This window comes from Miniopterus natalensis, chromosome 21 (assembly GCF_054644295.1).
Source record: "Miniopterus natalensis isolate mMinNat1 chromosome 21, mMinNat1.hap1, whole genome shotgun sequence".
In the NCBI taxonomy this organism is placed as follows: domain Eukaryota; kingdom Metazoa; phylum Chordata; class Mammalia; order Chiroptera; family Miniopteridae; genus Miniopterus; species Miniopterus natalensis.
In genome coordinates, this window is record NC_142101.1 from 3,749,824 (window position 1) to 3,777,099 (window position 27,276).

The following is a 27,276-nucleotide window of genomic DNA, read 5'->3' on the forward strand; positions in this document are numbered from 1 at the left end:
CACAGTTCTAGGCACTATTAGAATCCAATTACCAAAATTTATAAGAATGTAAGTATGTAAATTTTTAAATTTAATAATGAAGTACAGCATCACTATCAAAACAAATATACAACAAATTGTTACTGTAGAAAACAGATTACAAAATAATCTATTTCTTTCCTAATATTTACTTCCTCCATGAAAATGCTGGGATGTACCATCATTTTATTTAACTATTTTTATGCAGCTTTAACAATGACCAAAGAGGACCCCACAAGCCACAGTCCTACCATTACAGAAGACAGCAAATCGGAGAAAGTCGAGATATCTCTCCCCTTCCACTGGGTTCCACCCGATGTCTGGGTACCCCTTGGCCACCAGCATCTGGCAGCTCTGCAGTCCACAGCCAGCCAAATATCGAACAACCTGTGAACAGGACAGGAGCAAAAGCGTGACCCTTGGGTGACAACTCAGATGTCAGATGCTTACACTAGACATGGTGAGAGACAATGTCCAAGGGTGGTTTGCAACAGATGCAGCTTTGAAAGTTCCTTTTAATCTCGTGATGATCACCTGAACTCTACTTAGCAAAACCTTAGAATGAAGAGATATTCAAAAATTATAACAAAATGCTATTATATTTATGAACCAACTCTATGAAAAAAAATTCCTAAATTTCATATAATTTAATTCATGACTTTTACCTATAAAAACAATAATATTTGATAAACTTCTGAAATATCTAATGATCTCTGGCCCATCTGAGATATTGAAAGATCCTTCTAAGATACAAAGATATTTTCAAGCGAATTACATTCAACGTAATGGGGAAGAGGGGAGTGTGTAACACCCACAGAGAAGTGGAAAACTCAGCTGAAGTCCAGAGTCCTTGGCTTCACACTTCGCACCTGACCCAGGTCACTTCATTATTTTGAGCAAGTTACTCAACTTTTTGTTTAATCCTCCCCTGAGGATATTTTTTCCACTGCTTTTCAGAGAGCGTGGAAGGAAGAGAGAGGGAGAAGCATCAATGTGAGAGACACATCGACCGGTTGCCTCCCCCATGCACCCCGACCAGGGCCAGGGATGGAGCCTGCAGCCGAGGTACTTGCCCTTGGCCAGAAATGAACCCGGGACCCTTCAGTCTGCAGGCCGATGCTCTAACCACTGAGTCAAACCAGCTAGGGCAAGTCACTCAACTTTTTAAGATTCACTGTCTATAAAATTTGGAAGACTACTACCTACCTCTTAATATTGTTGAAATTAACACATCAAAATTTCTGCTTAGCTTAGCCTTTTAAAATATTATTTTTATATGACCGTTGGTCCTCTACAATATTTCATAACTGATCTAGTTTTCAAAGAACCCCCTAAAGCAATCACATGGTAGAAAATAGTCAGAGGATCAACTTACCAAATGAATTACATGAGGCTCAGGCTAACTCAGTTTCAGAAAAAAATAACTGATACAGCTAACGATATCCTCTATCAACTCTATCAAGGTGTAATTTATGTACAATAAACTCATCTATTTAAAGTATAAGTTCAATGAGCTTTGAGACTTATACATCTGTGAAAACATGTTTCCACTGCGCCTCAGGTCCCTTCCCCACATGCTGGGCCTGGACCACCTGCCTTCTGTCACAATCCATCAGCTTGCACGTCCTACAAGACACATGCGCGTGCCATCCATGGGTCTGCCTGCGCCTGGCTGCTCGCACTCAGAAGGGGGTGAGACCCATTCCCGCGGAGGCAGTGCCAGTCCTCCACCCTGTTCACTGCCTCCCAGCGGCCCGCTGGACACGCACCACCCCAGACCCCGGCGTCCATTCGCCAGCTGACGGACATCGAGCATCTCCAGTTGGAGCTGAATGAACATATTTGTGTGTGGACATACACTTTATTTCTACTGAGTGACTCACAGGAGTGAAAAGACGACTCTGCCACTTCTCCTCCCAAAAGCAGCAGGTGGCGGTCTCGCTGCTCCACACCCTCACCACTTGGCTTCATCAACCTCTTTAATATTTGCCGTCTTAATCAGCGTGTAGAGAAAGACTTTAAATTACACACGGGAGAAGATTCTCCCAAGGTAAGTCAGAGACGCAGAGCTTCATGCCCCTTGAGTGGCACATCAGAGGGTTGGGGAAGATCCACCTTTTTGTGCCTTCGACAGCTGTGCACTGAGCATCGACCCAGAGCCAGTGCTGTCCTCTCAGATGGGACAGAGCAGCGGACGGCATAGGAAAAAACCCAACTCCCACTGAGCGTTATGGCAGGGAATAGAGTTTTTAAATAAATAAATATATAGATCTATAAAATACATGTATTTTAAAATATAATCTTAAACTATATTGATATAAATAAAAATGTATTTCATGCATATAAGATACAGATTCATGTTTTTTCAACTGTAGAACACAACGCAGTCAAGACGACAGGAAGAGCTTTAGGAAGCAAGAAGAGGCTTCAATTTTCAATGGTGTGAATGTGGAAAAGCTGGAAAGAAGGGACGTGGGACAGTGGCTGGAAGGATGTCTGGAAAGAAGTCATGAGGACGTCTGGCAGAAGAAAACTGCAGGCTGAGGAAACGGCAGGTACCAAGGCCCTGAGGCAGGAGCGCGCTCGGCAAGTTCCAGGACGGCAGGGTGCAGCGTGGCTGGAGCACACGGAGACGCAGGGCGGCAGGAGTGACGCGAGGCTGGCGCAATGCCTTTACTTTTGCCGGAAGTGAGGCAGGAAGTCTTTAAGGAGTTCTGGCAGGAGATTAATATGGTCCCTTAAGAGTCTTACCCTCACTGTGATGCAGGAAGCAAAGGAGGGATCTGGAGGAGCACTCAGAATGCAACTGCAATTAAAATATGGGGGAAATTTACCTACATCCTGGCAAACATGCATGTGGCTTAGTGTGCTGAGAGTGCGTGGACTTAGTATATCACTAATGCCTTAAACTATAATATATAAACTTCAGTATAATATAAAATGTATGTATGAGATGTTAAACTGATATTTTATTTTATATATGTTTTAGATTTTATGTTGCATTCAACACTTTTTTGTGTTAGTTTCAGGCATATAGCACAGCAGAGACATCCGAAGTGTCCTCCCCAATAACTCAAGTGCCCACCTGGCACCACAGACAGGTACCGCAGTGTTGTTAACGATGCTCCTTATGCTTTCCCTTACAGCCTCGTGACTGTTTTTGTAACAATCAGTACTTCTTAATCCCCCAACACTCCTCTCCTCTGGCCTTCATCAGTTTGTTCTCTGTATCTATAAGTCTACTTATATTTTCTTTGCTTTTTTATTTTGTTCTTTAGATTCCACACATATATGAAATCACATGGTATTTGTCTTTGTCTGGCTTATTTCACTTAGCATAACACCCTCTTGGACCATCAATGTTGTCACAAATGGTAAGATTTTGTTCTTTTTTGTAGCCAAGGAATATTCCATTTTATATATGTGCACCACTGCTTTTTTATCCACTCATATATTGATGGACATTTGGGTGCTTTTATATTTGTAAACAGAATGTAAGTATTTGTAAAAGCTAATGTAAATAATGCTCCACTGAATATGTGGGTGGATATATTTTTTGAATGAGTGTTTTGGGTTTCTTCAGATATATATCCACTTGTGGAAACACTCGGTCCTAAGGCGGCTCCATTTTTAATTTTTTGAGGAACCTCCATACTGTTTTCCACAGTGGCTGCCCCGGTCTGCATTCCCACCAAAGGTGCATGAGGCTTTCCTTTTCTCCACACCCTCGCCAGCCCCTGCTGGGTGTTGGTTTATCACTGACAGCTTTTCTAACAGCTGTGAGGTGATAACTCGTGCTTCTGATTTGCATTTCTCTGATGATTAGTGACACTGAGCATCTTTCACATGTCTACTGGCCTCTGCATGTCCTCTTTGGAGAAGTGTCTATTCAGGTCCTCTGTGCACTTTTTAATTGGCTGTTTGTTTCTCCAGTGTTGCGCTGCCTGAGTTCTTTATAAATTTTGGATATTAACCTCTTATCAGATGTATCATTGGTGAGCATGTTCTCCCAGTCAGTAGGTTGTCTTATTTTGTTGATGGTTTTCCTCGCTGTGCAAAAACTTTTTAGTTTGATATAGTCCAATTTGTTTATTTTGTTTGTTTACCTTACCTGAGGAAGTATATAAAAAAATACATTGTTACGAGAAATGTCCAAGATTTTACTGCCTGTTTTCTTCTAGGAGTTTTATGATTTCAGGTCTTATATTTAAGTCTTTTATCCATTCTGAGTTTTTTCTTGTGTGTGGTGTAAGTTGCTGGTCTAGTTTCGTTTTTTTTGCATGTATCTGCCCAATTTTCCCAACACCATTTATTAAATAGTCTGTCTTTACCCCACTGTATGTTCTTGCCTCCTTTGTTATACATTAATTGATCATGTAAGTGTAGGTTTATTTCTGGACTATTTTATTCCATTGATCTACTTGTACGTTTTTATGCTAGTACCATGCTGTTTTGATTACAATACCCTTGTAGTGTAATTTGAAATCAAGTAGTGTGATATCTCCCTTTGTTCTTCTTTTCAAGATAGCTGCCACTATTCGAGGTCTCGTGTTTCCATACAAAGTTTTGGATTATTTATTCTAGTTCTGTGAAAAATGCCACTGGTATTTTGATAGGACTTACACCAGATGTAAAGACTGCTTTGGGTAGTATGGACATTTTAATGATGTTAATTTTTACTATCCATGAACAGGGTATATGCTTCCATTTAATAGTCTTCTTTGATTTCTTTTTTTAATGTTTTATAGTTTTCCAAGTACAGGCCTTTTACCTCCTTGGTTAAATTATTTCCTAGGTATTTTATTTATTTGATGTAATTGTAAATGGGACTGTCTTAGTTTCCCTTTCTGATAGCTTATTATTGGTGTATAAGAATGCAACCAATTTCTGAATATTTATTTTCTATCCTGCTACCTTACTGAATTCATTTATCAGTTATAGTAGTTTTGTTGCCAAATCTTTAGGCTCCTCCACATACAGTATCATATCATGTGCAAATGCCTTTTACTCTTTCTCCTGTCTGACAGCTGTGGCTACAGCTTCCAGGACGATGTTGACTCAGAGAGGTGAAAGTGGACACCCCTGTCTTGTTCCTGATCTTAAGGGAAATGCTTCTTGTTTTTTCCTGGTGAGTAAGATGTTCGCTGTGGGTTTGTCATACATGATCTTTATTATGTTGAGGTATGTTCCCTCTAGTCCTAATTTGCTGAGAGTTTTTATCAGAAATGGGTGCTGGATTTTGTCAAATGCTTTTTCTGCGTCTACTGATGTGATCGTATGACTTTTGTCCTTCATTTTGTTGTTTATGTGGAGTATCACGGTAATTGATTTGTGGATATTGTACCAAACTTGCATCCCAGGAATAAATCCCACTTGATCATGGTGTATGATCCTTTTAATGTGTTGCTGAATTTAGTTTGCTAATATTTTGTTGAGGACTTTTGCATCTATTTTCATTGGGGATATTGGCCTGTAATTGTCTTTCTTTATAGTGTCTTTGTCTGGCTTTGGATTCAGGACAATACTGGGCTGGGAGTCATCCCTTCTCTTGAATTTTTTTAGGAATAGGAGAAAGACAGGAGTTTAAGATAGGAGTTAGTTCTTTAAATGTTTGGTAATATTCACCTGTGAAGCCATCCCAGGCTCTTTTTTGTTGGGAGTATTTTTATTATTGCCTCGATTCCATTGGTTGCAATTGATCTGCTCAAATTTTATTTCCTATTGATTCAATCTTGGGAGCTTGTATGTTTCTAGGAATTTATCCATTTCTTCCAGATTGTCCAATTTTTTGGTATGTAATTGTTTGTCATGTTTTCTTATAATCCTTTGTATTTCTGTGGCATAAGTTGTTACTCTCTTATATCTCTGACTATACTAATTTGGGTCCGCTCTCTTTTTCGTGATGAGTGTGGTTAAAGTTTTATCAATGTTGTTTGTTGATCTTTTCAAAGAATCAGTTCTTGGTTTCACTGATCTTTTGTATTTTTTTCTAAGGTTCTGTTTTGTTTATTTCCACTCTGATCTTTATTATTTCCTTCCTTCTCCTCTACTTGGGCTTTGCTCATTGTTCTTTTTCTAGTTGCATTAGGTATAAGGTGAGATTGTTTACTTGAGATTTTTTCTTGTTTCTTGAGGCAGGCCTGTATTGCTATGAATTGCCCTCTTAGAACTGCTTTGGCTGTGTACCATACAGACTTTGGATTTTTGGGTTTTCATTTTCATTTGTCTCAAGGTATCTTTTTAAAATTTTTTTTTTAATCCTCACTGGAGAATACTTTTTTCCCATTGCTTTTCAGGGTATGTGGAAGGGAGAGAGAGAAAGAGAGTGAGAGAGAAACATCAATGTGAGAGACACACCGACTGGTTGCCTCCCACATGCACCACAACCAGGGCTGGGGATCGAGCCCTCAACCGAGGCTCGTGCCCTTGACCAGAATACAATCCAAGACTCTTCAGTCCATGGGCTGATGCTCTAACCACTGAGCCAAACTAGCCAGGGCTCAAGGTATCTTTTGATTTTTTCCTTGATCTCAGTATTAACCCATTTAATAACATGTTATTTAGCTTCCATGTATTCGAGTGTTCTTCAGTTTTTTTTTCTTATAACCAATTTCTAATTTCATACCATTATGGTCAAAGAAGATACTCAAAATTATTTCAATCTCCTTAAATTTATGAGGCTTGTTTCATAGCCTAAGATGTGGTGTGTCATGGAAAATGTTCCATGTGCACTTAAAAAACCTGTATATCCTACAGTTTGGAGGTGTTAAGTCTCTCAAAATATCAACTCCATCTGGTCTAATGTGTAATTTAAGGCCACTGTTTCTTTAACTTTTTTCTGGAAGATCTATCCATTGATGTCAATTGAATGTTAAAGTCCCCTACTGTGACTGTATTACTATTATCTCTCCCTTTATGTCCATCAAGATTTGCTTTATACATTTAAGTGCTCCTATGTTCGGTACATAAATGTTTACAAGGGTTATTTCCTCTTGTTAGATTGATAACTTTATCATTATGTAATGTCCTTCTTTGTTTCTTATTATAGCCTTTGTTTTAAAGTCTCTTTGATCTGGTACAAGTATTGCTACCCTGGCTTTTTTCTTTTGTTTCCATTTGCATGGAATATCTTTTTCCATCTCTTAATTTTCAGTCTCTGTGTGTCTTTTGTTCTGAGGTAGGTCTTTTGTACACAGCATATATATGGGTCTTGTTTTCTTATCCATTCCACTACCCTATGTATTTCGACTGAAGCATTTACTCCATTTAAATTTAAAGTGAATATTGATAGGTATGTATTTATTGCCACTTTATTCTTTATAAAATGTTCCCTTTTTCTTTCTTCTTCTTAAAAAAGTCCCTTTAACACTTCGTATAATACTTGTTTGTTGGTGATAAATTCCTTTAGCTTTTCCTTGTCTTGGTATTTCTCCTTTACTTCTCAATGATAGCCTTGCTGTGCGGAGTAGTCTTGGTTATAGCTGTTTTTTATCACTGAATATTTTGGGCTAATCCCTTTTGGCCTGAAACATTTCTGTTGAGAAATCAGCTGACAGTATTATAAGAATTTCCTTGTAGGTAATTATCTTTTTCCGGCTGCTCTTAAGATTCTTTCTTTGTCTTTAACCTTTGCCATTTTAATTATGATGTGTCTTGGTTTGGGCCTCTGTGGGTTCATCTTATTTGCGACTCTCTATACTTTTTGGACTTGCATGTCTTTTTCTGTCACCAGGCTATGGAAGTTTTCAGTCATTATTTCTTTAAATAGGTTCTCAATCCCTTGGTCTCTCTCTTCTCCTTCTAGTTTCCTTATGATGTAGATGTTGCTACACTTCATGTCTTCCCAGAGGTCCCTTAGACTATACTCATTTTTAAAAATTCTTTATTTCTTTTGCTGCTCTGCTTGGGTAAGTTTTCTGCTCCCTTGTCTTCCAAATCACTGATTCAATCCTCTGCTTCATTGAACCTGCTGTTTATTCCTCCTAGTGTATTCTTCATTTCTGACTTTTTTTTTATGATTTCTATGTCTTTCTTTATGCTTGCTATCTCTTTAACTTCTCACTGAGTTTATTCATTCTTCCCCTAAATTCCTTGAGCATAATTATAACCATTGTTTTCAACTCTGTATCTGGCAGTTTGTTTGCCTCTATTTCACTTGGTTCTTTTTCTGGGGATTTCTCCTGTTCTTTCATTTGGGGCATGTATCTCTCTGTACTAGGCAGATCTGCACTGTCTTCCAGTTTTGGTATGGTGGCCTTATATAGCAGGTATCCTGTGGGGCTCAGTAGCACAGTCTCCCTGATAACTTGAGCTAGGTATTCTAGGAGTATCCCTCATGTGGGTTATGTGTGCTCTCCTGTTATAGTTGAGTCTTAACTGCTGTTGGCCTGTTCCTGGGTGGGGTTGACCCTCAGACTGGCTGACTATGAGAACTGATCCCGACCACAGTATACAAGCTGCTATGTGGGATCTGACACCACGAAGCAGAATTCACACCAGCAGGGTCTGGTGCCTACCGAGATCTCCACAGCATGCCACTTGTGGAGCTAATTCGATCCTGCTCTGAGGTTGTCTGAAGCCCGCCACCAGGTGTGTTGGTTCTAAGGCCTCTTGGGAGGGACTGGTGTAGGTCAATGTCAGGCACTGCTTATAACTGACCCTGGGCTACCTGTCTGGAGCAAAGAAGAAACCCACAGTTTGTGGTTGCCGTTGCTGGGCCTGGTTGTGCATGGGAAGGTCCAAGCTGCACACAAAGACTGGCTTCTACCACTACTGAGCCTGGGGGCAGGTGAGCAAAAGGTCCAAGGCATCCTGAGATTCACCTCCTCCTTCCTCCACCCACCAGTTGCCTGTTAGACTCAGTCACTGTAAGAGGCTCTGGCAGTAGGCAAATTGCATGAGGTAGGTTCTCAGTGAGTCACCAGGTAGGGGCCAGTGGTTTTCACCAGGTTGATAGAGATTTAAATTTTCTGCCAGTGCTCGGTCTGAGGCCGTTCAGCAAAAGTCTCAGGATACACCAAGGCCAGCTGCCATCTGCCTGGGATTCGCAGAGCCATGGTGGGGGAGAGTCTCAGGGAGTCATCACAATGAGGCCAGCAGGGTCCATCAGGCTAAAACAGACCAGGGTTTGGCTGTGTGGAGGGAGAGCACTGCACAGGAAAACAGGCGCTTCTCAGGCACAAGGGGATAAAATGACCCTCCCCTCCAGCTCCAGAACTCAGTCTCTGACATTTAAAAAAACCTGAAACTGTGTGATTAAAACAAATGTGACAGCAGATATCAGGAAAGGACAAAAACACACAGGAAAAGAGACAGTAAGGTGATTCTTTTTAGAGCAAAATGCATGTGGTTAAAGGAAGTAACTTATCTCAAATATCTGTTCTATATAACTATAATATTATTTATGTAACATTTATGTATAATTATAATGGCATAATTATAACTAAATTATAGTTGTATTTACATAACCTTAAGAGACAGTTATGAGCAAGCAGAATTGACATGGACGTGGTGGCAGGAAGGGGCTTACCTTTTCCAGATCTGGCTCCCGCAGAGCTAAGGCGAGTTCGTTGTTGTCCATCACCGAGGCTGCTGCCACATCCAGCGGCGTCGAGCCTCTCATAGCTGGCGAGGCTGTTAATCCAAACAAAGATCAAACAAAACTTCATTGAGCTACAAACATGCATTCCATGTAGAACACACTTTCACTTAAAATTTAATTTCTAAGTCAACACATATTGCACTACTCTGAATTAATTTACACTACATTGCAATATGTGTATTATTTTTATCGTAAAATTAAATAAAAGTCAAACATTTACTCACCTAGACCAACACTGCTGTTTTCCAATAAATAACTGAGATGGTCAAACATAGCTTTTTGATTCTGCCGACTTATACGACAGAAGTAACAGAGAAAACGGCAACAGTTGGCCACCATCTTGGGGAAAGTGATCTCCTATATAGAGAGCATTTAATTAGTTGAAAGCAAATTATCTTTCTAAAACTGAGTTCAGAAGTTCAGTCCCAGTCATGTTGTCAACCCAGGTATGCCCCTTTTTGCCGAGCCTAGACCCAAAGTCCTTTCCAATTCCAGACTCTGACTCACCTGTCCCTGAGCCAGAAAGTCAAGCCTGGAACTCAAGTTGGAAACTCATTACTATCAATGGCCTCATCTGAAATCAATCTACAGCCCTGAACCAGAGGAGGCATGAGGCAGGGTAGGAGTCAGGTGGCTCAGGTGTGATTCCTGACCACTAGAGCAGCTGTGCTTCCTCGGGAAAGTGTGCATCTCACTGATTCTGTTCTGTTAAACCAACGTAAGATGCATAATACTCCTCACTTTAGGTAAGAAAGGGGGGTGTCAATGAGACGGTTTGTGAAAAACGCCCAGTGTAATATTTGGAACCATAAATTTTTACTCTCAGTGTTATCAAGAATCCAGGCATTCATAATCTCCCTGATTTGCATGACTCCCCTGCTATAACGAGACCCTGACCAGAAGCTGGGCCTCATCAATTACATGTCCCTTGAGAGCCAGACCCTGTTCCAGGGAGCTCAGGTGATGCCTGGAGTCCTTCTTCAGCACAGCATTTTATAAATATATTTGTAAGTCTGTCTAACTGGTAGACTGAACATGAGCAGTATGGACTCATGTCCATATTTTGAAAAATACATCGTAAAATTTCAAAAAATATTGAAATATATTTTTCTAATCAGATGTTATGAAATTATACTGATTTATATGGAGGTACTTGTTATATGACTCTATTCATTTGGTTCTAAAGAACTTTATTTTAAATTTTAATCCCTTAACAATTCACTTTAGAGTCTTACAACAAATACTCCAGAGCATCACTCTCAAGTCTTGGTCTGGATGGGGAATTTAGCACAGCCACCTGTCATCAAGGGCAATGCTGGGTCTGAAAGACATGTCTGTGTTGTGGGCGTGTAATGTGAAGAGAACTGACTTATAATTCAATAAAATAGAACAGTATTAATTTTTAAAGTTTCTAAACATCCCCTAAATGACAATAATTTAGGATACAGCAGATAACATAGCATAGTATAAACACTGTTAAAGAAAAACACTAGTTGTATATCCAACTCTCAGTCAGTACGGTTTTGTTTGTTTTTTTCCAAGAGATGTCTTTCGAAGCAGCCCTCTTGGGAGGATGTCAGAAATGCAGGTTCTCAAGGAGGCTGCAATGAACCCGCCCCGAGAGCCAAAGGCTTTCCTGTACCTTGGACTCCCCACCGCTGAGCACGTTCACCATGACCTCCATCACTGTCTCGTGCATCCCCAGTGCCCTCATGAGGTTCGGGTGCTGGTAAAACACTTTATTATTCATGATGTCCCTATGAAGGAGCACAGGCATGGAAGGCAGACAGAGGTCAGAGCAAAATTTCAATAACCATTTACCTGAAACCTCACCAACCTTTTGGAAGAAATTACTGGCATGTACAGAAGAGCCATCACAGTTAAGCCACAAAAGCTCATAAGTACAATTAATTGAGTTTTCCTCAAAACTACTGGTAGCCTACCAAAAACAGTATTCAAGTTGTCTATTCTTTTCAATAACAAGAAATGTACCAAATATGTAAACATTCACTAATATTAAATACAGTTTTGGACACTTATGACTCCTGATTTAATGTTTATCCAAACATGTTCAACCTTCTTTTGTATAGAAATGAATCATTTCCACGTTTATAGGAAAGTTCTTGTATAAATATTGATATAGAAGTATATTTGCTATTTTAGTACCATTTTTAGTACCATGTTCAGTATTTGTATGTTTAATAATAAAGTGTTATTTCTTGTTACATTTATGTTATTCTGATGAAATGCTTTTAAAAGATACATATTCTCCAAGAGAAACTGGATACACATGAAGTCCGGGCACAAGTAATCTAACTCATTGAAAGGGACATCCAATGAAAAGAAACAGCAGCGGATGGCTCCTGAAATGCTCCTTCTTAGTGTCACTGCATCAGTAATATTACAATATGCATGTGCAGGCACTTGTGATGATCCTAACATTGAGCAGTCTCTGCAACTGAAGAGCTCCTTTAACTTTTAACATAAATCAAATCAATGCGAGAGTTTTCTCTACAGAACACTTTCCTGTCAGAGCTATAGACAAAAATGATGTGCTGGCTGCAAGCAAACTTACACTTAAACCTGGCCTCCAATCTGATTTCCTGAATGAACTCATCACCCATTCATTTAGTCACATGCTAACTTTCTGGCTACATGGGGAAGATGGAATATAAAATTCTTCTATAGTTCTCCTCCTCCTTTACTTTTAGGTTTAGTTTTTCACTTTTAATTTAGTTTAGTTTTGTGTTAATACAGAAAGCTTTAAGACAGCACAACTCAGAAAAATGACTGGCAGCCCAGGTCTGAGGTAGCTGATGTTTCTCAAAGGAAAAATAAGGTCATGAAAGGCCTTATCCCTTCACATCAGGGCATGTTCAGCAAGAACCTCAGCTTCCAAATCCCAGGAACAATCATGAGGCCCGTTCTCTCGTCAGTTCAAGTTCTTGGTAGGACCTAACTTTGAAAAGTATTTAACTGAGAAATCTTGTTTGCCTTTGTTCTAGGTCAATTAAATGGATTTATAACTCTACTGCCAAGTAGGCAGGCCCTCACTTACTATGTGCGTCCTATTGAGGGACAGTTCCAGTTTCACAGAAAGAAACGTTTATATTCATTTGAGGAAGGGAGTGCTTGCCACCCTGGACTTCTTCCTTTTGCACTGACTGGTGAATTAAGATTACTTTATGAGAAGGCCCCTCAGGTTAGACAAGGTATTAAACAAAAAGACTCATGCTCATCCAGTTATAAATAAAGACCTTAACAGTTGCCTGTGTTGTTCAGGCTTTTCTGTGCTCCCTCTTTGTGCAGTTAGTATATTTATTTTTAGTGTGCAACCACTGTAACAATATTGGAATATAACCTTCTAGTTTAGTTTTATGATTTCAAATAGTTAATAGGCCCAAAGGCAATATATAGGACTGTTTTATGAATCTAAAATGTATATAGATTATATCATACAACCTGAATCTTTCCATACTTTCTCTTCCTCACAACTGTTTTTTAGTTTTGCCAAAGGAAAAAACTGACTAGTCTATATTTCATTTGTTTTTTTCAAAGAACCAGCTTTAGGTTTCTTTCAATCCTTTTATTACTTTCTGCATTCTACCTTATCCATGTCAGTAGTCACGTTCATTGTCTCTTTTATCTGATATTTATATAGCTGAATTAGCTTTTTTTTTTAACTAAATATTTGTCTTCTACATCACTTTTCAACACTCTATTTTCCCAACTTCTACATTCTTATGTGTAAGTATTTTTCTTGTGAACACCATATAGCTTTATTTCAGCTTTCATTTTTCTCTGGTATTTAAGTTTCTTATTTTCATATCTCCAAGTTATACAAATTACTGATTGCTCAGACATGCCTGTACACACCAGTAACATACTCCCTAACACACTGCCTCCCACTCCTTCTCTCTGAATGCCGTTTTCTTTTCTCAAATGTACAGTCTTTAGAACAGGGGTGGGGAACCTTTTTTCTGCCAAGGGCCATTTGGCTATTTATAACATCATTTGCAACCATACAAAATTATCAACTTAAAAATTAGCTATGAAAAGAGCTCCTAGATTTATTGAATTTCGAGTCCCACCTGTTGCCTTGGCAGGGCCAGACCAAATGATTCTGTGGGCTCTATAATGCCCAAGAGCCAGATGTTCCCTGCTACTGCTTTAAGGTCTTTCAATGAGGGGCTGCAGGTGGGTATTCTGAAATATCTTTATTCTTCTCTCACTCTTGAAAATGGGTGTAAATTTTCATCTCGAAATCCACACTGGGTGGGATTCTCAGTTGCTAACAGATCCTGCACTGAGTCATGTTCCCCAGTACTGCTATTGAGAATCCTAAATATCATTCCTTTCCAAGAATTCTGGCTTTCCTCTCTGCTTTCTTCTAAAATAGCCTACAAAACACTGGTTTTATGCTACATTACATGCAGCTGTAGATGCGGAACAATTGTGCTTTACAAACCTGTGAATTCCTAACCTTCATAAATTCTGAAAACCTCAAGCCCATAGCTCCTCAAATATTCCCCTTCTCTAGTTCCCTGCTGTGTCTCCCAGAACCCTACTCTGCACATGCTGGACCTTCCCACACTACCCCTTACTTCTCATAACTTCTCTTTTGTATTTTTCATTTCTCAGCGCTGAGTAATTTCCTCAGATCTACGATCCAATCTATTAATTTTTCTTCAGCTCTATCTAATCTGTTATTTAATTAACTGTTTTTCTGTCAATTATCATAGTTTTTATTCTAGAAGTTCTACTTGGGTCTCTTTCAAACCTTCCTGGACTTTGCATGTCTTATTTTTAGAAATTTCATTTATTCCTTTGTGTACAGGAACTTTATGTTCTCTTTCTGGTACTGTATTATCTAAAGTTCTTGGGGGAGGTGTTCTAACTCTACAATTTATCCTATCTGTTGACCTTTATTTATGGTGAATTGTTTTCTATGTGCTTTGCAGTTTTTGACTGTGGGCTAATCTTTAGTAGTATTTAGGTTTTTTCTTAGAAGATTTCAGAGTAACCTGAGATGAGAAAGCATATCACCAGGCCAGTTTTCACGTTAATTTCTCAGCTGGGGGTGTCCTTAGACTACGCATAGGGTATAAACGTTATCCCTCAACTCTACATGCAGCGTAGCCTATGATACTGAATTCTTGGTTCACCCTCTCCTTTCAAAGGCCAGAAGATACAGACAGACGTCCTTATTGTTTGTTGCTAGTGTTTGTCTCCCCATGGATTTTAGTGTCTTTATTAACCTGTATTTTTAGATATGATTATATACTACTGAGTAATTAAGAAACAAACTAAAATATTTGCTGTGTATCAGAGTCATCTTAGCATCTAGTTGTAAAATTAAATGTTTCATTATTCACCAAAATTCCTATTTAGCTTTAAAACATAATCTCTAAAAAAACAAGAATCTAATTTAATAATCATGCAATCTAGACAATGTATTTTCGTTAATGCCCCGACTTGTTCTAGTACTGGGATAAGCAATCAGGAGGAAACTATCAGACCAAAGGTTGTAATGATTAAACGCACCCTAATCCACGAATCATGAGCTTCTCCTCCTCTCTGCCCATCCTGACGCTCAGCAGAGAGCGGATCTGCCCGAGGGAGGCCAGCAGGCTGATGGTGTCCTCCACGGAGACGGCGTTGATGGTGTAGGTCTTGGGCAGAGCCCGCACCAGGCCCCCGATGCCATCGTACTGCCGGTGCAGCAGCACGAACATGGCCCGCACCAGCTCGGGGTCCTCGATGACGGACTCCTGAGCCCACCGCACCATCGTCTCGGAAATCAGCTGCTGAAGTGTGGCTGGGGTCATTATTCAGTGTTTTTAAAGAGGGAAATAATAAGAGAAGGCAGATTAAAATGGGCACTTCAACTGCACATCCCATAGTCCTAAACTCCTATGTATGTTTGTATACGAATACTTAGGAATATTCTTGGAAGAAAATAAACTTCATTTAAACATTTATAAGCATTGATATCTCTCTCTTTCCCTCCCTCTCTCCCTCTCTCTCTCTCTCTCTATATATATATATATAAAGATGAGTTGAACATGCAAGAATAAAAATGCACAAACTTTTCTTCAAGAAATAGTCCTATAATGAAAGGATTTTAGTTGTTTCAAAATTGCAAGCACTTTTTCTCAACCACTGCTTGCAGCCATACAACAATCAATATGAAATGTCCTATTACTTTTACTTTTATTTTTTTGCTCCACTATTTTCTTCCCAGAAGATCTGACATCATGTGTCCTTATAAAGGTCAGTTGTGGGCATTCAAGGAGCTGTCTCCTCATCTGAGTCATCTGCAGTAGTGACCTCATATAATTATATTTATAGTTAAATTTAGACCTCCAATAATCACTTAAAATATCTTCCAAAGGATTTGGTTGTGAAATTATTAACGTGAAAATCATTACACACATAGAAGATTACTTGCTGTGTGATGTGTAATATAAGGCCCTTAAAAACAGCAGAACTTGCCCTGCCCCGTGTGCTCAGTGGTCTGAGCACTGTCCTGAGAAGGCGCACACTGGAAGCAACTGATGGGTGTTCCTCTCTCACGTCAATGTTCCTCTCTCTTCCACTCTCTCTCTCCCCCTCTCCCTCACCCTCTCTCTAATATCAATAAAAACATATCCTTGGCTGAGGATTAAAAAATAAAAATAAAAACAACAGACCTTCCACACCTCATAAAATAAATAATACAGTTATCAAAGCTAAGCAGGGCGGATGTGACCAATTCATACACAGTGAGATGCTTAATTCCCATCATCAGTACACTGGCTGATTTTTTATTGTTTGTTTTTTGTTAACCCTTACCCAAGGATATTTTTTCCAATGAGTTTTAGAAAGAGAAGGAGGGAAGGAGGGAAGGAGGGAGGGAGGGAAGAAGGGAGGGAGAGAGGGAGGGAAAGAGGGAGGGAGAGGGAAACATCCATGTGAGGAGAGACACACAGATTGGCTGCCCCCTTACGGGTGGGGGATCAAAGCTGCAACCCAGGTACATGCCCTGACTGGGAATCGAACCCTCAATCCTTTGGTGCTTGGGCCGCCGCTCTAACCACTGAGCCAACCCGGCCAGGGCTACACTGGCAGATTTTTTTTTTTTTAACAAAGCTGTTTAGCATGCTTTGATCTGTTTAAGAAAATAGATTTAAGGGAAAAGAAAAACTACCAATTTTAGCCAAACACAATTACAAAATGCAGATAAAATACCAGTATGCTTCCACATATCTGGAAACCATGTTATTTATTTTTAGTTGAGGGGGAAACCTCTGCTAGAAAGGAAAGGGTTTAATCTACAGACATATTATTTTGGTGGTCAGAAAAGGGAAACATCTAAAAATGTGGTTTATCCATCAAGAAATTACATTCGTAGAACTTTGACTATATATATACTTACATAACTAATCAAATCCCATCAGACAAAAGATCATTTTGCTAAAAAGTCTCTATAAACATCTGCCATCATTTTGTGGATTTGTATGTACCCCAACCAGCGTACTTTTCACCTGAGCGTCTGGTATCATACCCATGCGGGCTGGTTCCTTCACCTCAGAGCCCTCTGGGAAGGTGATCCAGAAAACGTAACAGTGAAAAACCAGAAGTCAAACCCCCTCTCCCTAGGACCATGAGGACGTGCTGGGTGTTCACCGTGCTGTCCGTTTTGTAAAATGTTTTGTTTTTATTGATTTTAGAAAGAGAGGGAGCAAGAGAAACATGGATGAGAGAGAACCACTGAGCGGTTGCCTCCTGTATGCCCCCTACTAGGGATCGAGCCCACAACCCAGGCATGTGCCCTGACCAGGAACCAGCAGCCTCTAGGTGCCTGGGACAATGCTCAACCCACTAAGCCACACTGGCCAGGGCATGCTGTCATTTTTACAGTTCAAACTCTTAAACTTGATAATAACAAAAGGTGATTATAAGAAATGTTGAACTCTGATTTTGAGTAAGACCTGGTTGTGACACTAAAGAATAAATTTAGAAGTAATCGTATAAATAAAAAGTTTCCATTGTAAGTTAGTGGAAAAAAAATACTCCACAATTCCATGACTCTATTTTTTTCTTTCAGTAAAAGCTGTTGAACCCTAGCAGCTTTTGCTCAGTGGTCAGAGCATCAGCCCTCGAACTGAAGGGTCTCGGGTTCAATTTCAGCCAAGGGCACGTGCCTCGGTTGCAGGCTCGATCCCGGCCCTGGTCAGGGCTCATGTGGGAGGCAATCAATCAATGTGTTTCTCTCACATCGATGTTTCTCTCTCTCTCTCCCCCACTTCCACTGTCTCTGAAAAGCAATGGAAAAAATATATCCTCAGGTGAGGATTACAAAAAAAACCTCTGTTGATAAACTGGCACTGCATCCATCCATGGAGCCTTAGGAGTGAGGTGACCAGTGGGCGGGTCTCACAGACCAACTCCTGCCCCTTCTCGGTGAGTCTGGTGCCTGAGACTCACTGTCCATGTGCTGACTTCATTCACAGAGTATCAGCTGTTACTCTTCAGTTAAATTAAATATGTATGGAGCAGGAATGCATAAACTTTAGAAAATATTTCAGAACCAAATTAGAGTTACAGGCAAAATCTATTTAAACATTAATAAAAGGTTTAACTTGATATAAGGAAAACCAACTGCATAACATTTACATATGAAGGCTAAATTACTCCCTTTTTCTTTCTCTTAATAGTCCCCAATCAAATACTAAACTTCCAGTGCCTCAGGGAGCCCATCCACCCCTATAATGCTGCTTTCTCTCCATTTCTACAAATAATGTCTGATGCTGCTGAGCACTTCCTGCGGCTACAGGCATCTATTTAGGAAACTGATCCTGGGAAGATGCAAACTCAGTGCTCTCCCTGGCTCGCCTTGTAGGACAGCAGCTGCGTCCCTGACCCTGTGCTTACAGGACTGCTTGGAGGCGCTCTCCACTGGCTTGTCAGCCTGTTTCTTCTTCAGGTATGTCACCTTTTCCACCAGGGACAGCAGGCGCCCTCTAATTGTTAGGTCACTGCTTCCATCCAGAGACCCATCTTCATCCAGCTCAATTCCTAGTGTGAAAAAAGCAAAGAGAAAGAAGAAAAGAAAAAACATATTTAGAAGGTACATTTTGGAGAAATAATTCTCAGGCTCGGCAGCCTTTTCCATCCACAGCATCTGGAACTCAACAGCACTGAACAAGCCTGCCCGCGAGCACTCCCAGCAACATTCACACTTGGTGACCCTTCTTCCTTCCTCTTTCCCCTGTTCCTGTGGCTCATGGCATCAGCAGCCAGCACAAAATGTAAAACCAAACAGAGAACAAAATTCCTCTCTCAGGAGACGAGATCAGGAAGATCAGGTCTGCCCCAAGCTGATGCAGGCATCTCTGACTTAGGTGCCGTCTGCCTAGAGCTGCAGTTCCACCCACCTGAAAACCTCACTTCCACCCCCTCACTTGCCTCATCAATGTCAGTGGAATTTCAATAACTTGAGACACAGGGAGAACAGGCATAATTGGGTACCTTAGGCAGAGAATGCTGTATGTCTGAAGCAATAAGTCTGTTTAGAGTATCCCCTAATTCATACTATATAGGGTGTAACTTTATGGAAATCACTCCATGGTTCTTCATCCACAAGCTGAACGAATATGCAATGCAGTGCTTTTATTCTCATTACAATAAAATAAAAATAATACCACTGGTGCTACACATATCACTTAGAACATGGTTGCTAGCTCACCTTCATCCACACTGCAGCATAAAGACAGAAGGAAGCACAGGCCCACAACATCTATCCAATCCCATTTTAAAGTTCTTAGAATAAAAGGGGAGAATTCCCTTCATAGGTCTGGGCTAACATATAATTCAATGCAGGACTTCCTTAGGCATTAACTAATTTCATAACACATATGCTAAATGTCCTTGGCCAGTCGTAAAACGTGGTCTTGCAGTCAGTTTAAATACAACTGTTTGTGAACAAATTTCTTTAGACTCAATCAGCCTAACACTCAGCTCTGCCCAAAGCACCTGGTTACAATCCCTCCTGAGCCTCCTGAGCCCTGTTGGGAGGGAAAGAGGGAAAAGGGAGGGATAATTTCGGTCTTCTGCTCTGTCTGAGGGCCTTTCTGATCTGTCTACCCCTCCTGACTTCCACACAGGGTCAGTTCACCAGTTCACCATAATAGCAATTCTTAGGTGAACCCTAACAGGAATCGTGCATATGTGTGAACCTGTTACATACGGATTTACTTTGGTAGCAGTACATGTGCATTTAACAAGAGCTGTAAGTCATGAAGACCTTACCACAGTGTGCCATCAGATCTTCGTGAAAATCCAAGAGTTGGTCTCGAATTTCCTCTGGACACGGACACTCGCTTTTGTCATCCTTAAAATTGAGAAGCATATTGATCTGAAGGTTTGGAACAAGAGGAAGAGGAAGAATGAGACTGAGAGAAAGTGGATTCAGGAACAACAAGCAGAGATCCTGAAAACCAAACTGATCAAAACCCATTTTGGAGTATTTGTAAATTGGTGCCCAACATGTGAAAAATCATTGTCTATCAAAAACACCACAAAATAAATCAAGTCATTCAAAGCTTAACATGCTGCAAAACAGTAATATAATGTGCTTCCTCTCTCCATTCCACATATCTGAAGTTCTTAAATCAAGACCTAAATGTTATTAAAAATATTTTATTTTGCTTCTCCTATATTTCCATTTCTCTAATTTCTACACATTATTGAATATTTAAAAGACCTCTCTTTGAGAAAGATAGAGCAGTAAAGAAGAAAGAAAAATCTAAGCATAATAAGAAATAATACAATGGATAACTATGCATTTGTTAATTCAATTAAACAAACTGCAAGAAACTTTCTTCCATTTGTTTTAATTTTCAACACAATAATATTAAATTTCTGAATGAAGAAAATAAAATTCTGTTGCTATCCCATACTTTTTCTTTAGAAAATGACTGCGTTTCTTTTAGAATTTAGTATGTGAATTTTTAAAAATTTTTATTTTGAGATAATTATAGATTCAAATGGCATTGTAAGAAACAATACAAAGAACTCCCATGTACCCTTTGCCCAGTTTTCCCCAATGATAACATCTTGCAAAACAGTAGTGCAGTATCACAACCAGGGTATCACAGTGACTCAAAATACAGAACAAGTCCATCGCCTGGAGGATCCCTCCTGCTCCCCTTTCATATCCACTCCCTCCTCCCTCCAGCCTGTTCCTCATCTCTGGGTCCCGTCAACCACAAATCTGCTCTCTGTTTCTATGTTACTGCCAAGTCAAGGATGTTACAAAAATGGAATCATACAATATGCATGTACCTATTCCCATAATAGCTTCCGGGTGTCTTCAGGGTCTGTAGTGAGGTCTCATTCCTGAATTGGTAATTCGTGTCGTCTCTCTTTTTTCTTCTGTCAGTCTTTCTAGAGGTTTGTCAATTTTCATAAAATTTTTAAATAACCATTGGGATTCATTGATTTTTCTTCAATTGTCCTTTGTTGAGTTCCATAGATTTCTGCTCTTCTCTCTATTACTGCCTTCCTCATGCTTGTTTGGATTTATTTTGCTCTTCTAAATTCTTGTGATGGCAGCTTAGATATGGATTTGAGTGTTTCTCTTTTTAAATGTATTTCCCTCTCAGCACTGCTTTAGCCATTTCCACAAATTTTGATGTGATATTTTCCTTTTCTTTTAGTTCAATGTATTTTTAAATTTCCCTTGAGATTTCCTCCTTGAACCACAGAATATTTAGAAATGTGTTGTTTAATTTCAAAGTTTTTAGAGGTTTTTCCTGTTATCTCTCTGTTATTGATTTCTAATTTGACTTCACTGTAGTCAGAAAAAAAAATTTTGTATAAAAAAAAATCCAATTTTTAAAAATTTGTTGAGGTGGTTTTATGGCACAATCCATCTTTGTGAGTGTTTCATGGGCGCTTGAAAAAAATGTGTATTCTGTTGTTGAGGAGACTGTTCCACAAATATCCAAAGGTCCTATTAGCTGATAATGGCACTGCATTCTCCATATTCTTACTTAATTTTGTCTAATTGTATCAGTTATCGTGAGAGGGGTATTGAATCTCTGACTATAACTGTGCATCTATTTCTCGTTTTGGTCTTGTGTTGACTTCACATGCTTTGCAACTCTGTTGTTTAGTGAATTCTGTCTCTGATAATTTTCTTTGGTCTGATATAGGAATCTTACTTCCTTTGATTACTTTTTCATAATCTTTCTTCATCTTTTTACTTTCAACCTATCTACATTTGAAGTGAGTTTTTTGTAGACAGCATATAGTTAGGCCAAGTTTTTAAAATCCACTCTGCCAACCTCTAATATTAACTGGTACATTTAGATTATTTATATTCATGAATTTATTGGTATGTTATGACTGAAGTCTGTTACTTTACTTGTCTTATGCTTATTCTGATTTATTGTTTCCCAATTTGCTGTGGGTTCTGTGAACAAATTTTAGGACCCCATTTTGAATTATCCATGGTATTTCTTAGTGTATTTCTTTGTAAAGCTTAGTGTATTTCTTTGGATGCTACGTTATAGATACATAATTTATCACAGTCCACAGGTATCAACATTTTACCAGTTTGAGTGAAGTGTAGAAATCGTATCTCCTTTACGTCCCGTATTATCTTTCACTTAAAATATAACTGACTTACATATTTCCTATATAGTTGGCCCTTGAATGATGTGGGGGTTAGGGATGCTAACACCTCTTCACCTGAAAAACCATGTATAACTTAAGTCAGCCCCCCACATACATGGGTTCCCAACTGTGGACTGAAAATGCAGTTGGCCCTTGAATAACACGGGTTTGAACTGCACAGGTCCACTTATGCTCCAATTTTAATGCAGAGAACTCAAGAGCAGGAAAATGCATTGCATTTACCCACATCTTAACACTTCCTGTTGTTCTTTTTTCCTTTCTGATTTTCCATATTTTATTCTTCTGTCAAATTTTTTCCATTTAAAGAATGCCCCTTAGGCATTCTTTCAGGGAGGTCTGCTGCAGTCAAATTCTCGTAGTGTTCCTCCATTTGAGGATGTCTTGAGGTCCCCTTCATTCCTGAAGCGTATTTTGTCTGAGTATAAAATTCCAGTTGACAGGTTTTTTTCTCAGCTCTTAAAAAATGTGCCACTTCCTTCTGACCTCCATGTTTTATGAGCAAAAATCCGCTGTCATTCAAGTTATTTTTCCTCTAAAGGTGTCATTTCTTTCTCACTATTTTCAAGACTTATTTTTTCTCTTTAGCTTTCGGAAGTTTCACTACATTATGTCTTGGTTTAGATTTCACTGGGTAATCTATTTGAACTTTACTGAGCTTCTTGAATCTCTTTCTTTTTATCTTTTGCCAAATCTGAAAAGTTTTCAATCCTTTGTTTTTCAGGCATTTTTTCAGTTCCCCCTCTTTTTCCTAAACTTTGGACTTTAGGTCTTTTGTTATATTTGCACTGGTCCCTGAGGCTAATTCCTAATATCCCCTCTTCAGTTCAGTGATTCTTTTCTGCCCCGCTCCCCCCATTTTGGCTGTGAAGTTCATCCATTGAGGGGTTTTTAATTCCGGTTCTTTTCAGTTCTAAAATCTCCATTTGGTTCTTTCTTCATATCTTCTATTTCTTTGCTGAGACTTCACTTTTTTTTTTTTTTTTTTTCCCCCATTCTGAAGCAGTTTTATGATGGCTGCTTTAAAAGCTTTGTCAGATAATTTTAATGTCTTTGTCATCTCAGAGTTGGTATCTATTAATTACATTTTTCATTCAAGTATTTTCTGGTTCTTGGTATGATGAGTGGTTTTTAATTGAAACCTGGATGTTTTGAGTATTATGTTATCGGATTTTGGGTCCTACTTAAACTTCTTGCTTCATCCAAGACTATCTAGCATGAAAAGAACTTTGGGGCCTTCGTTACTGCCAGGCAGAGTGAAAGCCCATTTCCCCACTTGGACTTCCTGGACACTTGAAGGAAGGAGGAGACCTGTGCCCACTGGGCAAGGCTGGGAGATCCAGTTCTCCACTAACCTGTACAGCCCTGGCTGGTACCTCCCCATCCCTTGTCTCTACTGACACTCTGGAGGCCTCGGGGAGGAAGTCTCAGCTCCCAGCTGGAGCACCTTGTTACAGCTGGTGAGAGTGGAGGTCTGGGCTCCTCACTCAGTGTTGCTGGTTGGGGTGGGGGTCAGGCTACAGTGCTTACTATAGTGTTTGGTTAGAGTCATGCGGTTATTACCTAAAGGTTTTCTGTCTTGCTAGAAAAACAGAGTTTTTCTGGTTCTCTGGCTGCACGTAGGCTTTTGTTGGGGCTCCTCTTGACTATGCTTGCTGGCATTCTGGCTTCTTTAGCTCCAAGCGTGGGACAGATGAAGCAAATAGAAACCCCAGGAACTCACCACTGTGTTGTTCCTTGGGCTCTGAGTCCAGTAACCAGTCTCCTTTTTTCTCTCTATTGTTCAGTCTTCTTGCATTTTGTGTAATTCCCAGGGTGACAGTTTTACTGAGCAGGCAGAACAGGAAAAAGAACACCTCCCCAACCTTTCTAGAAGTAGAGGTCTCCCCATAGCAGCTCAACAAGTGGAGCTAAAATGGGAGATGCTGGTCTTGTCCTCTACTCAATAAATGATGTTTACGCAATAAACAAAATTCCTTGTCCCTTCCCTCAAAGAAATTACATTCTGGTGCGAAAAAGTAAATTCTGCAGCAAGTCTCTAAACACTTTCATTTGGAGGCATCTTGAACCTGAAGGGAAATGGTGAGATACCGAAGACAATTTCTAACTTCTCATGCTATGAGTTCCCTCCTGAGGAAGCTTCCAGAAAGCTCACATCCCCAGACTCGCTTACTCTTTGGTTCAGGCATGTGCCTGTGGTTCAGCTGCACCCTAGAGACCTGGGTTTGGAGCTAAACAACAGGAAAAACCACCAACGGGATCAATTGTCTAGCAAGAATGGTGGCAGTGACAGTCTAGGGATGGACCAAATAGCAAGGTCTCCTTTGTAAATTATACAAATGTCTAACCACTGTGCTGTACACCTGAAACAAATGTAAAATAAAATTGAGGCCCTGGCTGGTAGCTCAGTTGGTTACAGTGTTTTCCCGATACACCAAGGTTATGGGTTAGATATCTGGTCCAGGTACACGCAGGAATCGACAATGAATGCATGAGTAAGTGGAACAACAAATTCATGTTTCCCTTTCTTTCTCTCTCCAACATCAATTTTAAAAATATGAGTATTAACTGTAATTGAAAAGTAAAAAAATAAATAAAAATTTTAAATTAAAAGATGTGTCCAGCACTGCATCCTAGGAGTCAAGAGCTCCCTAGGTAGGGAGGAACCGTGTCAGCCATGGCGACCCCCCTGTGGCTGCACATTTTTCCTATTTGTAGAATGTCAAACTGGCCTCCTCAGAGGCCACGATACACCTGACCCCTTTTAATAAGCCTCTTATTTTTTTAAACTAATCAAGTCGATTCATTAGTGAAACTAAGAATACTGACTACACCAACTTGGCTACTTTAAAGAGAACAGGGGAAAATGCATTTGTAACTTATGATATAATTTTGCAATGCATGGATCCTGAATGAGCCAAAACCCAAAGTAAAAAGGAAGAATTTTCAACTTGTCTTATACCTGCTCTTGCGGGGGCGACCTGAACTCCTTGGTCTTCCTGGCTGTGAGTGCGGCTGACATGTTTAGGGCCTGCATGACCTCATTATAGCGGAAGCGCTGGTTGTCCTGCAGCTTAGCAACAAAGCCATCTGAAAAGGCCACGATGGCTTCGATCCGGTGTCGGACCTGGCAGTCGCAGAGGTACTGAAGGAGCAGACACATCTGAGAACACAATTAAAAAGACATCAAGTTTAATTTCTGAATCTTTAGTTAATGGACATCAAATCAAGATCAATGGCAGAGATGCCCAGCTGCCAACTCTCCTAATTTATGCACAGAATCCTGGTTCTGTGAAGCAGGAGGTCCCAGGAAGGAAACGGAGCATGACTAAGCCAGAGTGGCACGTGCATGTCCCTCTGGTGGACACTCACCGTCCTGGCCCCTGCAGCTATAAGTGGGGTGGCAATGGGATATATAAGAAGCTTGCCAGGGATCTTGTGGGGAAGATTTTCCCTCATTAATAACAGACTAGACACCCTCTTCTCAGAGTGAGTGTTCCTGGGTCAGGACCTGATCTCTGGGGAAGGTGAGGTAACACTTAGGATGAAAACATGACTGAGGACCACAGGAGGACACTGTGACCTGGGTTTCAAATGATATCATGGGGTTCCACCATTCCAGAGCCGTCTACCTCCAGAGTTTGCATGTAAGTTAATTAAGTGGTCGTACTGCACATTCACTAACTGGCTAACTGGGGCTTCTCCTGCAGAAGCCAAGAGGATTCCTACCTGTGCAGTAAGTCGGTGGAACAAGCCTACCCAAGAATGTTCTGCCCACATTTAAGAAAACACTTAAATACACGAGTGCCACTGTGATTCAGTACGAAAGGGGCTTTCAAACCCTGTGTCACCGTCCACAGGAGAGTCCCTTCTGTCAATGCTGGCTCTGAAGTGTCTGTCCCCTTCCCTCCACCTCCCTCGCCCTGCCCCAGTGTAAGTGCCACCCTTCAGGCCAGGCCCGAGTGCCAGCCTCCTCACTCTGTCTGCCCTCTCATCTGTTTTACTCACAGCAGCTACACTGAATTTAGGATAAAACTTTCCTGCTAAAATTCTTCATTGGTTTTAACTGAGCTTGAAATAAGATTCAAAATCCATTACATGGCTGGTTTCAGCGAAGAGCTGCACTCTGGGTGACCCGGCCCCTGCCTCCCGCACCCTCTCTCCTCAGCTGCTCGGCTGCAACCCGTGGCCTCCCCTCGCCTTTTCGCAGCAATCCCGCTGAAGTTCTCTGCCTTCGGGTAATCCATTCTGCTCTTTCAGATCATCAAGTAATGAGCAGTGATATACTGTAAAAGACATGCATCACTAGGGCATATGTCCCCCAGGGACTAAGCTGCTTTAAGGCAGGCCCCCTCTGTCCCTTCACCCAGCACCGTGCCTGGCTCAGAGCAAGACCCAACCTCAGGACGGGGAGGAAAACGGCGTGCCAATGGTGCCCACGGAGTGACCCTCACAGACCAGAGAGGCTGGAGAAAGGTCCTCAGACATCTGAGTACAAAGACAGGCCACACCTTCAGTGCCTTAGAAACGCCTGCAGGAAGTGACATCCGGCTGTGGGACAAGTGTCCTTAGGTGGTAAGAGTACAGGCAGGGCAGGAAAGGCTACCAAACACCTGGATTTCCCACAAAACGTGGTGAGACGCATGTGCAGAAACAAGAGAGAGACACAGGGAATGGCTAAGGAACCGGAGGGAGAAGAGCTGGCAGACAGAAGCCCGCCTCCTATGCTTTCAGATAGACACACACGTATACACACATACGCACAACTGTACACACACAGACATGTACATATATGCACATACACACAAATATGCATATATGTAAACAAACACATATTAACATACACTACAGACACAAATATGCATATATACACCTACACTGAAGTGTACACACACAGAAATATACATATGTACACATACATAAGAATGCAAATATACATGTACAAATATACGCACACAAATACACACACACAACTC

General features: G+C 40.4%; 1 protein-coding gene across 2 annotated transcripts in view; it reads right to left on the reverse strand.

Annotated features, from left to right (window-relative positions):
- RYR2 (ryanodine receptor 2) overlaps positions 1-27,276 on the reverse strand; it is a 298,173-nt gene that overhangs the window by 153,906 nt on the left and 116,991 nt on the right. For both annotated transcript variants that reach the window (XM_087828993.1, XM_087828992.1), the window contains exons 34-41: positions 25,263-25,463; positions 19,913-20,018; positions 18,536-18,679; positions 15,164-15,437; positions 11,262-11,376; positions 9,844-9,976; positions 9,548-9,651; positions 270-405 (exon numbers count right to left, since the gene is read on the reverse strand). In XM_087828993.1, the coding sequence (XP_087685119.1) occupies positions 270-405; positions 9,548-9,651; positions 9,844-9,976; positions 11,262-11,376; positions 15,164-15,437; positions 18,536-18,679; positions 19,913-20,018; positions 25,263-25,463 (1,213 nt within the window). The remainder of the gene's footprint in view (positions 1-269; positions 406-9,547; positions 9,652-9,843; positions 9,977-11,261; positions 11,377-15,163; positions 15,438-18,535; positions 18,680-19,912; positions 20,019-25,262; positions 25,464-27,276) is intronic.